Source organism: Lethenteron reissneri, chromosome 21 (assembly GCF_015708825.2).
Source record: "Lethenteron reissneri isolate LAM-NWPU_2019-01 chromosome 21, ASM1570882v1, whole genome shotgun sequence".
Lineage (NCBI taxonomy): Eukaryota > Metazoa > Chordata > Hyperoartia > Petromyzontiformes > Petromyzontidae > Lethenteron > Lethenteron reissneri.
Genome location: NC_083799.1, coordinates 8,457,923 through 8,472,613, shown reverse-complemented (window position 1 = coordinate 8,472,613; position 14,691 = coordinate 8,457,923). Strand labels below are relative to the sequence as shown.

At 43.1% G+C, this 14,691-nt stretch overlaps 1 protein-coding gene across 1 annotated transcript in view; it reads left to right on the top strand.

Annotated features, from left to right (window-relative positions):
* The window catches only part of ANKRD28 (ankyrin repeat domain 28), a 32,295-nt gene that overhangs the window by 4,455 nt on the left and 13,149 nt on the right, over positions 1 to 14,691 (top strand). The window contains 13 exon segments of the mRNA XM_061555689.1: positions 1,130 to 1,200; positions 1,750 to 1,950; positions 3,063 to 3,150; positions 3,606 to 3,748; positions 4,904 to 5,116; positions 6,104 to 6,182; positions 7,112 to 7,226; positions 7,934 to 8,016; positions 8,455 to 8,572; positions 9,328 to 9,396; positions 11,423 to 11,563; positions 13,424 to 13,535; positions 14,397 to 14,423. Coding sequence (XP_061411673.1) covers positions 1,130 to 1,200; positions 1,750 to 1,950; positions 3,063 to 3,150; positions 3,606 to 3,748; positions 4,904 to 5,116; positions 6,104 to 6,182; positions 7,112 to 7,226; positions 7,934 to 8,016; positions 8,455 to 8,572; positions 9,328 to 9,396; positions 11,423 to 11,563; positions 13,424 to 13,535; positions 14,397 to 14,423 — 1,460 coding nt within the window.

Here is a 14,691-nt window from a genome sequence, read left to right as displayed (position 1 = left end):
CTCTGCCAACAAACTGACCAAACTGAGAGCTGTGAAGTAAATGAACAATGCGTTTCTTTTTAGTCTACATTGAGTTTGTTTTGTGGCTTAGGTTGCATTGAGTTTTATGTTATGGTAGTGGTCATGCCTAATGAAGGTGGTTTAGATTATTTCCAATTGGCACAGTAGGGGACACAGGTGGTGCATCTGCCAGTCATTTCGGTCAATCAACCCATGGCACCTGGGTCTGTCCCGTGACCTGCCAGTGAGCCTTCAATACTTCACATGGCTTTAAAGTTCACATACCTTGGCACAAGTGCCGTGGTGACGTCACCGCCATTTAGTGGTGAATGGCAGTGGTTGAGTCTTTGCAGGATGGTAATGGTGATGGTATATCATACATCTGAAGGTAGTTTAGTTTGGCTGCTGGGTGGTCATGGTTGTGGTGCATGTGTAGAGGTATTACAGGAGGGCGAACAAACACACCAGGGGTGGTTTTGCCCGCACGCGGAAGGGTGCTTACATCCACGTCCGCATCGGTTATCCCTGGGGGGCTGAAACGGCGCTGTGATCCCCCACGGCCCCATCCCTCGAGGGGGCAGTTGCTATATAAGGCGGTGAGCCGGTGGGCTCGGGTTCAGTGTTTTAGCTTAACCCAGTGAAGAAAGAAGACTGGCTAGATAGGCCCTGGGACTTCCGCTGGATCGCTGTCCTTCTAAGGACCGACCTGGGCAAGCCAGTGGCGTGGCCCCGAGAGCCCAGAGCCGATGCTCTTGTAAGAGCCGGTCTGGTGACTAAGGGTGCCGTGATCCTAGCTTGGCCAGAGCTGGATCAGCTAGCCTCCCCTAGCTCTCGAGTGGAGGACCTGGGAGTAGGCTAGCCGGGATAGAGATAGTGGGATCTCCCTGTTAGACGGGTGAAGGGGCCGCTACCCCTTTGAGTGTTGTATACTTTGGCCTGTATTGAGTGAAACGTTTAATAAATAAGTGTGCCTCCGACTACGTCGTCCACGTCTCATTGAACCTACTACACATGTATGGGAAGGTGATGAGGTTGCTTGTAAGATTGTGCTGGTTAGTGGTGGTGGTGCTTTTTACAATGGTTTTTGCAAGAATGTGAAGGTGATTAAGCTTCGTTGTTGCATTCACAGGAGCTCGAGTCAACTCGAAGGATAATAAATGGCTGACACCGCTGCACCGTGCGTGTGCTTCTCGCAGTGAGGTAACAGGAGAGCTGTATCTTGCTGAATCGAGGGTTTCCTTTTGTGTAATGTGTCATTTAAATAATTTAACACAGCCTTTTTTCAAGAAAAGTCTCCGCTTGCAGAATTGGTTGGCTTCACACATTGGTGGAAATACTTTGAAGGCTATGTAACTGGCATTGGAGGAACAAGGCTTGCTATTCATGCAAAAGAAATACCTTGATGGGCGATTTATTTATTTGTTGCAATGTGTGTTTTGTGATGCATGCAGTTATATTTGTGTTTAAAATATACGCACGAGACCAATTTGAGCGTAAAACATGTTTTGTTTGTTCTGAGGATATCCCCAGGATGCCCATGTCCAACTGCATTTAAATTCTACATGAATCCAAATTGCTAATTAATCGCACACAACTTGTGGAAATAACTACACAGTGGAAGACATGCATCATTTAGATGCTACAGAGCCGATAGATAATAAATCACTGCAGTATGGCATTTGCATTGTCCAAGCTACCCCCGGCGGTCCGGACACAATGTGCGCTCATCCGCACGCTCGCTTTCCGCAGGCCGCAGTGCAGACTTTGCTGAAACACTCCGCGGATGTGAATGCCCGGGACAAGAACTGGCAGACTCCATTGCACGTGGCCGCCGCCAACCGGGCTGTCAAGTGCGCCGAGGCGATCATCCCCATGCTGAGCAGCTCCAACGTATCGGACCGTGCTGGGCGCACTGCTCTGCACCACGCTGCCTTCAATGGCCATTCCGAGGTGCGATCATGCTCGGCTCCCACCGACCTGGTTGCACGTTGCCTTTGTGTCTTCAGAACATTATAAGATTGCACTTATTACGCACAAAGTGTTTGCTACAAATGAACCACAATACCTTGCTGATCCCATCAAGGAGCATAAACCATCACGCGAACTCCAGTCGTCCTCACAGCAGCGGCTTTTGGCAAACCACTGAATAAAGGCGGTCACTGCATCGCGCGCTTTCTTCTGCGCTTCCGTGGCCGTCTGGAACACTCTTCCTTCCACTATTAGGAATCCACTGGAACTAAGCACTTTTAAATGTAGATTGAAAAATAATTTCTTTAGAACTGCTTTTTGTGTAGAGTTTCTTGTCCTTCCCTCGCACTTCCGTTTAGCACGGTTGGCTATGTATGGGCTGTAATTGGAGATGAGCAATAACCCATGTGCCCTTGAGCACATTCACGTAACTTTATTGACATTGAAGATATTTGCATATAGTGATGTGTGTGAATAGTTTATTCGAGTTATTGAAATTGTATTGAAATTATATTTTTATTTTGAGGCAAATGTATAAAAAAGTGCAAAAAGGACAGGAAATAATACTACATGTAAAACACTAGGAATATTGAGATTTAATAAAATTGCTGGATGGTGTGGGGGTGAATCATAATATGCATAAAAAAATATGCACACATGTTTAGTGTAGACATACAATCAGAGTACTGTAACTGTACATTTTATAGTTTAACAACCTCCATTTTAACGCCTGTAATTCACATTAGCAGATGTGCATTGACTACTTCGTGCAAGATTGAACATGTATACTTTTGCACATGTGTAGTTGCTTTGTTTTTCAGGCCACCTGACTGTTTGTTTGTGATAGTGCTTGAGTTGGGCGTAAATAATTTATCGCGTGAATCAATATCATTGCCTGTGAAATATTTGTCAGCCAAAGCATTATCTTGTACAACATGAGGAATTTCACGTGTTATTGTAAGCGATATATTTTTAAACATATATTTAAGCTTTGTTGAATAGTTTTTTTAGATTTATATAATTGTGTAGCAACACTGACACACTATACACTCACTGCTGCGGCACAGAAAGATACAGTTTCAAATTCCTTCCAGATGGTGAACTTTCTGGTGGCGAAAGGAGCAAACATCAATGCCTTTGACAAGAAGGACCGCCGTGCCATCCACTGGGCAGCCTACATGGGTGAGGTCCCCACTTCAACTCCTACGCAAACATGCCTCGTAGATCTTCTGTGAAGTGGATCCATTCTTCTCTGCTAATGTGGCAGCGTTTCAAAATACAGCCGCTGCATGGTATGTGCTTGAAGGGTTATTCGCACACATCTTTACAAAAAAAACCCAATCGTGGATTTTTTAAATTCACGTCATATTTTTGGCAAAATATTGCGCAACGATGAGATTTTGTGAAACAACTCCCCTGACCAACATGGTGTGGTGGAGTCCTTCATCTAGCAGTGGATTGACAAAGGGTTAACATTTTATTTATTGCACATTGGTGTATTGGTGTATGCAGTGATGTGGCTACGCGTGCATTTTGTAGATGCTGATGTGATGTCACCGTGGCACCACAATGAATGGCTGCTGTCCATGCACGCGGGCGCCCATTTGTTTTTCTGCACGTGCATTTGTGCGCTTCAGGCCACATAGAGGTGGTGAAGGTGCTGGTGGCGCACGGTGCGGAGGTGCGCTGCAAGGACAAGAAGGGCTACTCACCGCTGCACGCCGCCTCCTCGAGCGGACAGATTGGTGTCGTGAAGCTGCTGCTGGACCTGGGCGTGGATGTGAGCAGAAGCCCCATCACCTCCCTGGGATCCTTCCCCTGTCACACCCTGCCCCCACCCGACCTTTTTAATGTTGAAGTTAAAACTAAAAAATATTTGTATTTTACCAGGTAAGGCCCACTGAGCTCGCTAGCTCTTTCTTTCTGAAGTGACTTTACTACGAATGAGAGCTGAATGAAGTGATTTATCATGTAGAAATTTATATCAGCCAAAATACTCTCAACAAATGTTTCTAAATGTGGAGGGAAAAACCGAAGGACCCGGAGAAAAGTCCACGCAACCACGGGGAGAACATGCAAAATATACAGCCATCAGGCTCGGGATTAAACCCACGACCTCCTGGATACCAGGCGAGGTAGTTAACATCTCGTGGCCATTGATGTGAGCAGCATGTCTAATGACGGCCACTGCTTATGTTTAGTGATGGCTTGAAAAATAATTAGTTTTTTTAAACCAATTAAAACATGTAAAATATTAAATTTAAGTGATGAACGATACATTATCACTGCCTTTAGCATCGTGGTCATATTGCAAATTCACAACGCATGACAGTGTGCAGTCTTCAAAACACATTAACAGTGTCCTATGTGTATTTAAAATCAGTTGATATTTCAGAAAACGTATTAAGTTTAGCACTAACACTTGAACACTAATAAAATAAACGAGTATATCACAATAACAGCATTTACATTTGGGTTGGAGACAAAATCAGAAATCGTTACAATATTAAGCAAGTGTCATAAACATTCGTAATTTTGCATGTTTTGAGCTCCCTCATTGACAACTCACTTATGACCAAATTATCCGGAATGTGCCTGAGCTTAACACATCTCGGAAGTTCTTCTGGGTAGACCTTGAATGGGTGAGAACCCCCACGGAAATTGGTTATTATTGTCTTGAGGTTATGGAGCAGAGGGAAGTGCAGCCATGTCCATTGTTGCACTGTACCTCTATGCTCCCACAGCTATGCTCTATGCCTTCACCAATCCACACCGACCAGTATGCGGAAGTATGGTCTACTCACCCACATGACCCACATGGCGTGGTGAGGCCCACGTCCGGCAGTTGATTGACAAACGGGCTATCCTAATCCTCACATGTTCACATTTGCACCTCGCACTCTCTCCTAACCCACCGCCTCTTTTTTACCCCCAGATTGACGATCCAAACTCGTTTGGGAACACGGCGCTGCACGTGGCATGCTACAATGGGCAGGATGTGGTGGTCAACGAGCTCATCGACTGTGGCGCCAACGTGAACCAGGCCAACGAGCGAGGCTTCACTCCCCTCCATTTCGCCGCTGCCTCCACGCATGGCGCGCTGTGCCTCGAGCTGCTTGTGAACAACGGCGCTGACGTGAACGTGCAGGTAATGGGCATGCGCCCGCCCTCCCCGCGGGGTCGCATCTCTACACCCGACGGGTGCCACCCCTGCCTTTTTGTCTTGTTGGCGTGCAGTGCCCGCATCCTTCGCTCTTCATGAGTGCCATGAACAGGATCATTTGTTTCTTCCGAATGAAATCTTCAAGGTGTTTGTGCATTTTGTGTCTGCGTAATCACTTGGCTGCTGCATGTGGATCAAAAGGATCGCTTTGGATCCTTTTGAATCTTCCCCTCTCGTGCATTGTATGTATGTACAGTATTTCTTCCTTATTCGTGAGGGATACGTTCCAGAGATGCTTATGAATAGGAAATTTCGCGGATAATGATATTGGCCTACGAAAACCTGTTTTTCTCATGAATTACCTTAAATACATAAATAAGCTATTGAATACATGAAAATGATCATAACACAAAAAATTGTGATAATAAACAAAGTAAATTAATATAAAAGTTTTGAATAATAGTTTATAAATGCAGTCATTTTGAGTTCAGATGTGATTCGCGGATAGCCAAAATTGCAGATGCAAGTTTGCGAATAAGGAGAGAATACTTTATGTATGTTTAACTTATTTTGCACTGTACAGAGCCAACAATGCTAATCGGAGTTGTTGCCTCTTGACTGCCATTCATTGCGTGAGCTCTAATTGTAGTTGACCTCAAGAGCATGTCTCGCCTGTCTGCTTGTTCTGTGCAATGTTCTTGTGGATATGTGCTGACCGCATGATTTATTGCGTAATGGTTGTATGTCGCACAAAAACACCCGCGCTAAGGAGAGCATCTCTTCACTGCATGCTCTGTGTGGGTCATTGGATCATTAATGCAATTTAGCAGAAGTGACACTGCTGAAATTTTATTTTCATTTTGTTGCTGCATCAGACAATGTCCTGACTACATAATCTCATCATCAGCAACATCTTGTTGTCACTTTTAACTTCATCCGATATAACTGCAGTATGTCCTTTCTGAAATGCAGAGCAAGGATGGAAAGAGTCCTCTACACATGACGGCAGTGCACGGCAGGTTTACAAGATCACAGACACTAATTCAGAACGGTGTGTGGTGTTTGCATTTTATTTATTTAATATCTACTCAAAGTTTAAGCACATATTCTTGCATACAAAACAGTTTTTTGTAAATGGATCTGTATTGAAAGGTGGCCTTATTACTTTGGTGTTCCTCGTAACATTTGTTCACTATCACCTGGTCACAAAGCGATTTGTGGTTACCCCAAAGTTACAGTTAGCTGGGTGGTTTTGCAATCTTGTCTCGCTGGGCCGCAGTCGGCGATGCCCATGTGTTAATGTTTAAACACCCGAGCCCTTCCTGACTTGTGCAAGAGATGTTACTAAACCCATCCAACACTTCATGTGAAAGGGCGTGTCTGATAGAAACAACTGGGACAAACACTGTAATTGTGCCCAGGGCATGCAGTTGGTGAAAACAAGCAGGGTCGTTTCCATTCATTAGTGGCATAAGATGATCTCATTGGACCAGTTGCCTAGGAAACCCCTATTAGCAGATTACCGCTGCAGATAGCAAAATGTACACCGTGATGTGTATCTGCACGACATTTACAGGATGTGCATGTGTTTATGGGAACATTGCAGCCAGTGATATAGTATATTTATCCAGACAATGAAAGTTTGCGTATAAAAGAACCTTCAAAATGTAAGCATAAAGCATCTAAAACACCAAACTGTTACAAAGTAATGTTTGGTATATATTCGCACGGTTAATACTTCGTTCAGGAATCAATCGTCAGGATGTTACAATTAAACTAGCGGTGCCAATACAACTGTAGAAGCAGTACAAAAAGAATAAATTGTAAAGTTGGAACCCAAATTGTGTTGATTCATTAAATAGCCCGCGGGTTGCATTGTAATATATGCAACTATAATTGACTTCATGTTGAGCAATGGTGAGAGATAGTGTGTCGGCCCATCTACGTGTCTACACATACGGGTGCCTGCTTGGTGTTTAGGTGGAGAGATTGACTGCGAGGACAGGGATGGTAACACCCCGCTGCACATTGCCGCTAGATACGGACACGAACTGCTCATTAACACCCTCATCACCAACGGAGCCGACACTGCCAAGTGAGTCCTCAGGTTTCCTTCGTGTGCTGAATTTACTTTATATAGAGAAATGGTGAAAGACAGTTTTGTCCCACTTCTATATGTGGCTGCACATAGAAGTGGGACACTTTGCCAAGCAGAACATGCTAAGAACATGGCCCTCGGCTAGCTGGTTTTATTTTACGTGGAATTTTTCTTGTAACACTGGTGGTAGGCGTGAAGATAATTGTCACTTGCATTGTAAGTGCACCATGACATTTCTGAGTGTGTATGTTGAACTTCTTTCTTACCGTACGTAGCCAACCGTGCTAATCGGGTCTTGATGCCATACATTGGAACTGTTCTATACTGAAGGCACCAACTCATCATCACACTGTCAACATTATACATCTTAAACATCACGGGATGGTCGAACGCAATTTGCCACTGAGGCGTTTAGCAAAGTCCACATTAGATTTTTCTCCAGGCATGCGAGCTTCCTGCCATATGCTAAAATTTGTTTTTAACGATAAATTAATCCACTCCTGGATAAGATCATTGAGATTAAGGCAAGTTTTCTGCGTAATCAAATAATGTTATTAAAATGTTAAGATTTTGAGATTTATTTGAGATTTTCTTGAGTTTCCCTCGTGACATACCTAGTGCCTCTTAAACCCTGACCTTTTGTCAAACACGACAACTTGATTAATTGACGTGACGTTTTAACTCGCCTGCCTATTTCCTTCCAGGCGTGGCATTCATGGCATGTTCCCCTTACACCTCGCTGCCCTAAGCGGATTCTCCGATTGCTGCCGAAAATTGCTGTCTGCAGGTACGCTGTCCCACTCAGTCACAGCCTCGGCGGCAACAGTGCCTCACCACTGCTGACTGTAGATTTCTTATATGTGAGTGCTATCAAAAACTTGTACAACTGTGAGTTCTAGGTGGCGTGTGCACCCACTATTTTAAAATTAACCTGTCTCATTAAATTGGCTGCATGTATGTCTTATAGCTGTTGTAACACTCGAACGTCTTTGAATGAAACCCAGTGTTTTATTCACTCTCGTCTTACGTGTGTACCACTTGTGGTAGACACGTGTCTTGATCCTTGCCGAGTTTTTAACCACTCTTGCCTGAACAGTTTTTTATCCCTCTCTCCCCATAGTGTGGATGCGATGCATTTATGTCCATGCGATATGGTATGACGCCTCTGTCCTTGTGAGATCTTAACACCAGTTCTCTCTTTTTGGAATGTTTTCGGTTCACCTAGGACAAAAGTACAGCATCGTGTCCTCATTTAGTAACGAACACGTGCTATCTGCAGGCTTCGAGATAGACACTCCAGATGAGTTTGGGAGGACGTGCCTGCATGCGGCTGCTTCTGGAGGGTATGCAACTGAAATGTTTCTGTGTTACACCCCAACATTAGTGCATTTACAAGCGTTAAATTCACGTGAACTTCTGCACAAAAGAGCACAGCTGAACACAGTAATGTTAGACATTTCGGAACGCAGTCTGATTTGTGTCAAAATAAGAGTTTTTTCCCCACTAATACACGGCCAAGCGCTGAAAGTACTCCCCCCCCCCCCCCCCCCCCCAAGGTTTTTCTGTCCCCTCCCCTAGAAACCATTGACACGTTGGACTTGTGTGCTTACCACAATGAAAAACAATTCTGAAAATACATACCAAATGATGTGTAGGCTTTCATTCCGTTTGAATTAACATATATTATAAAGAGGGAACTACACTTTTCCTCTTGCTGCTAAAGTGGCGTCAGATTCGTGTCATGTTATACATTACATGAGATTACAAATAACATGTAGCGTGCACAGGCATTCACACTGATTGCAGCGTACCCATTTTTATCAAGGTTATGGTCAATACATGGGAGCAAAACCTATTTTTCTTCCAGTCATTTTCTTTCAAAAGCTCAATGACTACGGCCAATTATTTGAAGTGATATTTTCTAAGCGCAATTGAGCCTCAAACCGAAAATGCATGCTTTTATTTTTAAGCGTTGGGGTTCATTTCATTTAAATGTATTGGCCTTAAAGCACACGGGCGTGACAGTAAGCCATGTGAATTGCGCTGTACGCCTCGTGTTAGCTGCCGTGTGGTGAGACTGAACTTTTTATTTTGACAGAAATGTTGAGTGCTTAAACCTGCTCCTCTCTACTGGAGCCGACATGAACAAGAAAGATCGCTTTGAGAGGTGAGTGATTGCTCAACGTCAAATTAAGTCGAGTTAGCGTTTCGCCACTTTGCATGCAAATGTGTCCCGGTGGATTATACATAGGCAAGCACACACACTTCTCATACGTTTTAAATGATTAACCACACTTTTCGGAGTGGCACCACCCGTCTCAAGCATCTTATCGTAAAATAAACTTCACCTTAGGGTTAGCTATGTCACCATGTAGTTTTAACTGTGGAATCCCATTTGAAAGGATTCGTTTTCACTGCCCTTTCAGTGCTTCCTGAAAGAAATAGTACAGTGTGATGTGGCTAGTCAGATGTGGCTTTTGTGTATTTATACAGTTACGTTAGACATGAATCATATTTTCATAAAACGGTGGTTTCTTTTCCTGGTATCGTTTTCACCTCTGTATACCTAAGTGTGTTTCTCCCATTACACTGCTGAAGAATACAAAAAAATAGTTTTGTTAAAATAATAAGTTTTAATGAAATGCTTTCATAGTAGTAGTGAAGAACATGTATCAGTCTTGTTAGTTACACGTGGAAGTATTCAAACACATGACTTTTCATATACTGTATAGAATTCTTTTTTCAGAAATCTTTAAAATAAACTTGCAATTCCTAATGCACACAACTCTGCTAACTCACGGGATATTTGCTTTCGCATCTGTGAATAAGTGCAGTGTAAAGCCAGTGTTTGTGAGAAAAGTCAGTGTTTTTGTGAGCTTGTGGGCAGTCGTGTGTTTGCAGCCGCTAGGGGTGCGTTCTTTCACGTGGGTGCACACTTGTTTTGGCATTCAGATGGTGTGCGTAAACATGTGCACGCCAGCCACGTTGTGATATTGCTTTATACATACGTGTGTGTGTGTTCACCTGAGCCAGGGTCTTGCATTTTTGTGTGCGTGGCCGCACACGTACACTTGTAGTTGCGTGCTTGTGATTTGAAATACAGCGAATTTGTAATGGGTTTTATTTTAAATAGCGCAGTCTAGTTGCTCCTCTTTTGTGACGTACATGATCACGATTTTAGAATAAGAAGTGTTTTAGAATACAATTCACTGCTCGATGAATGCCTAAGCATGTGAGTTTGACAATACTTCACCATGCTGGTCAATGCGGGTTGCTGAAGGGGGGGGGGTTGGAAATAACCTATTAGCTTGTTGCCTGCAATCGAACTCGCTTTGCTGGATTGATGGAGAAGTGTACTGACCACTGCAATATATATTCAATAACAATTGCATATACATATCACTCACCACATGCTTGTTCATACATGGTTTTAAGAGACTTTGTTAATTTAGTGTGATTTCCACTGTAAACAATGCCCAATTTTACACATTATTCCATGATATTGCTTTGGCAGTGGTGCACAAGTGCAAATAACAAAAAACAACTTGAAACGTTTATGAATAACAATGTAATCGTTGACGTTTCAAGCAGTGGCCTTTCTTCACGGTACATAAGAGGCCGGAGAAGTAGTGACACAACAACGTTAGCCAACTTTTTTTGTTTGCTTTTATTTTGGTGCCATTTATTAATTGCTTGTAAAAAAATGTATTTTGCTTGGTAGTAAGGTTTTCATTTGCTTTGATTGTGGTTGTATATGTGATTTGGTCTTTATATATAGCTAGCCTTTTGCCCGTCCAAGGACGGGTGTATTGCAGTAAATCTGAACCTTGCAAGCGAAAAGCAGACCGCGATGTGATATTCATTTCATTAATGCGTGTACAATTTGTTAGGGCGCGGTCACACAGACCTATTTAATTTTAAGGTTATAATGACGTCCTTTTTACTTTGATGTCTCATTCGCGTTACGGAGATCGTGACGTGAGGGTTCTGCCTTTGTAGCGAGGGTTGTAAGTTGACACCGAGGAAGGGTGAGGAGGCGCCTCAGCGCCCCATGTGGAGTGACGTCAGCCGCTAATTATTATGAATGGGGGGGGGGGGAATGCTTGGCATGCGTGACGCTATATAAAATTAAAGTATTATTATCTTGCGAGCAACAGCAGCTCTGATGTGCGCCACGCATTTGCTCATTGCAGGACAGCGCTGCACTATGCAGCGGCCAACTGCAATGTGCAGTGTGTGGTGACGCTGGTCGCGTCAGGCGCGCGTCTCAATGAGCAGGACGAACGCCGTTGCACACCGCTGCACTACGCTGCTGCGGCCGACGGTGACGGCAGGTGAGGACATGGCCCCAACGCGTGGTGGGGGGGGGGGGTTCAGTCACCATCCAGTCCATGCTTTTGCAACACATTCCCATCGTCGGCTCCCAGTTGTGCGACGGGTTTTGTCTCGTAGCGTTGGTTATACTTTCATAATGCAGGTTTTTTTGGGTTCGATCGCGTAAATATATAAATGTGTCGTTAAAACCCGCCACCACCCGACACAGCCAGCTTGTAAGGGTTGTCGCGTAAACAGAGCATGCCAATTCGTCACTAGTACAGCACACCGGTGTGTTGGAGAGCGAAAACCTACATGTTAAACTGGTTATACACTTTCGTTCGTTTGTGTATTGTGTGAATTGAGAAACCTGGTCAACATAGAAGTTGAAGGCTGTTTAACATGGAAGTTGAATTTTAAGGTTTTACAGCAGTAATATATATTTTAACTGAAAGTTTTTCAAAATGCTTGGCTTTTTCCGATGTTAGCATTCCTAAAGCTCAAATCTAGAAGGAAATGAGATCATGTCGTCAGTCTCAAAGAGCTAAATGCTCTTTAATGATTCGTCCAAATGTTACTTTTTCAATGGCCACCTGTTATCATTACATCGGAACCCACATGCACTCTTGTTATAATTTAAAATATAAACCAAATCTTCAATATTTACAGCCGTTAATGTGCAGGACATGTAATAATAAAATAAAATTATTTGTGAAAGTAAACATCACATTGGCAGCTGACACCCTGATTAATAATTACTGTTTACAGATATGTCTTTAGCATTAATAACGGAAGTGAATCGTGGACGGGTCTAATCGCTATGGAGCATTAAGGGTCGGTGGTGTTTTGCCAAGCGTTCACATTGGCTGTTGCCAAAGACAGGGAAAAGCAACACAAGCTGCTACTAAGGGCACCAGACAAAGAGAACAAGGTTGCCTTGTAAGTGGATACTTAGAGCACAATATCATTCTCAGTGTACAATACAATGTCAGTACAGTCCTATATAGCTATTATTACTTTGCTTGTTTACCCATGAAAACCTCACTGAGTGTTTTTTTTGCGGAAGGGAACGATGTTGCTACGTGTAATTCCAATTTAGTAATTATCTGGTAACTTTTCAGCTTTGGGATGTTTGGCCAATACCATTTGCATTGTATGTGTTTTTATAAAGTAAAATCTCTGCTTATTGTTCTGTTTTTTAACCAAGGCTCGCTACTTGGGCCAAATGTCTCCAACTGTGTGCGCTCACCACTGCAGATAAATGCTCGCACCACCATGTTATTCACTTCTGTTCTTAATTATCCAATTTTTATAGCCTACGACAAAATCACCTGGAATGCGCTCAATCTTGTAAGATCTTAGAAGCTTGGCAGGGATGAACTTGGATAGTGCTTGGATGGGTGAACACCATGCATCATCGGTGGCTGCATTATGTGCTACGTAGTTGTCAGCAGAGGGCAGTGCATAAATATGCATTGTACCTTTGTCTATGCCCTGTTACGTCTACGCTTCCCACCTTCACAAACCCACATTAAATTTCGATTTAAAGCTTTCGTGACTGCAGGGATTCATCTTCTTGGTTCTTTCGGTAAAGTCACGTAGAAGGAAAATAATAAAATTATAAAAATTAAACATAATGTGACTTTACCGAAAGAACCAAGAAGATGAAACCCACATTAACCAGTGTGGCGAAGAATGGGCAAATAACTCCCACGACCCGCACAGAATGAGAATGCCCTCATCCAGCAGTGGATTTGGAAAAGGATTATACATGTACACAGTACTTGCTCAGAAGCACAGATGTGAATGAATGGGAATAGGATGGTGGCATGAGACGCGGTAGCTGAACGAGCGGCTGTGCCTTTGTTCATTTGTACCAGGTGTCTGGAGCACCTTTTGAGAAAGGACGCCGACCCAGGAATCCAGGACAAGCAGGGTTATACGCCCGTCCACTACGCCGCTGCGTATGGCCACCGTGTGTGTCTCGAGTTGGTATGTCCCTCTGGCATGCCCACCGCTTTCCACGCTCCATTTAACACAAGTTAGGAGGTCACTGGGACCGAAACTATTGATGCTGTCCCGACATCTATCACACCAGTGCTTCCTCATTTTCTGTGATATCATAGCTGTTGCGAAGTCAACACCTGACCCCCAAAGTCTGGTGTTAGGTGTCTTAGGTAGGGGTCATTCTCATCTTAAAGACTGCTTGTTTTCGTCAGATGTTTTATTCATTTTAGGCAACGATTCCAGTGGTGGCAACTTATTTTCATTAAAAAAATCTTGGTGAAAATTAGCAATTGTTAAGATGTAATTTATGCACTTGGAGAGTATCCCAAGATCTAGCTTTTTACACTGGCTTCAGGGTGCTCTTCCAATGCATGTCAGTAACCTGTCCTCATGTGTCTTACACATTGTTGAGCTTCCAAGTTGTTTACCTCATTCTTCCAATATATTTGTAGCATTCTTTGCATGCACCAGTAGCTTCTTTGATGGTGTCGTTGTTTAACTCCACCTCTTTCAACACAGACATGTATTTTTACACAATCAAAAAAATTGTGAAAAAAGTCACCTAAATCACCCTAAAAAGATTTGATTTTCATTCAAATGAGAGCAATACATCTTTACATAAGTTACAATCATGCTTGCTCATCTCATTTGCATTGTCGAGCACATGTACGCATGTAAAGCATCTGACATTTTTGTGCTTCAGAGACATTCAAATGACATTGTTTGCGTGAGCGTTGTGCATATACACATTAGCACATAATGTTTTTCTAGGATCCATTCTATTCTGCAGGTTATAATTACCTTCTCACCTATATAAAACCATTTTCTGTGTTCTTTCTCTACCAGATTGCAAATGAAGCACCACTTTACGTTGTAAGTAACTCTGGCTATATTGCAGTCATACATCGTGCACTTGGGTAACAAAAGCACTTTTTACTGTCATTTAGTTTTTAATTATAGATGTACATTAGCTTCCATTTTCAATGGAAATGAATTGCATTTACAGTACATTTATTTAAATATTCAGCAGATGTTTTATGAGACCTGTAAACTACCGTGCCATGTCTGGCCCTTGGTCGTTCTCCTTCTGCACACCTTGAGCGTGACCGCATTCTTGAGAGGGGTGGACTAAGTGGCCATG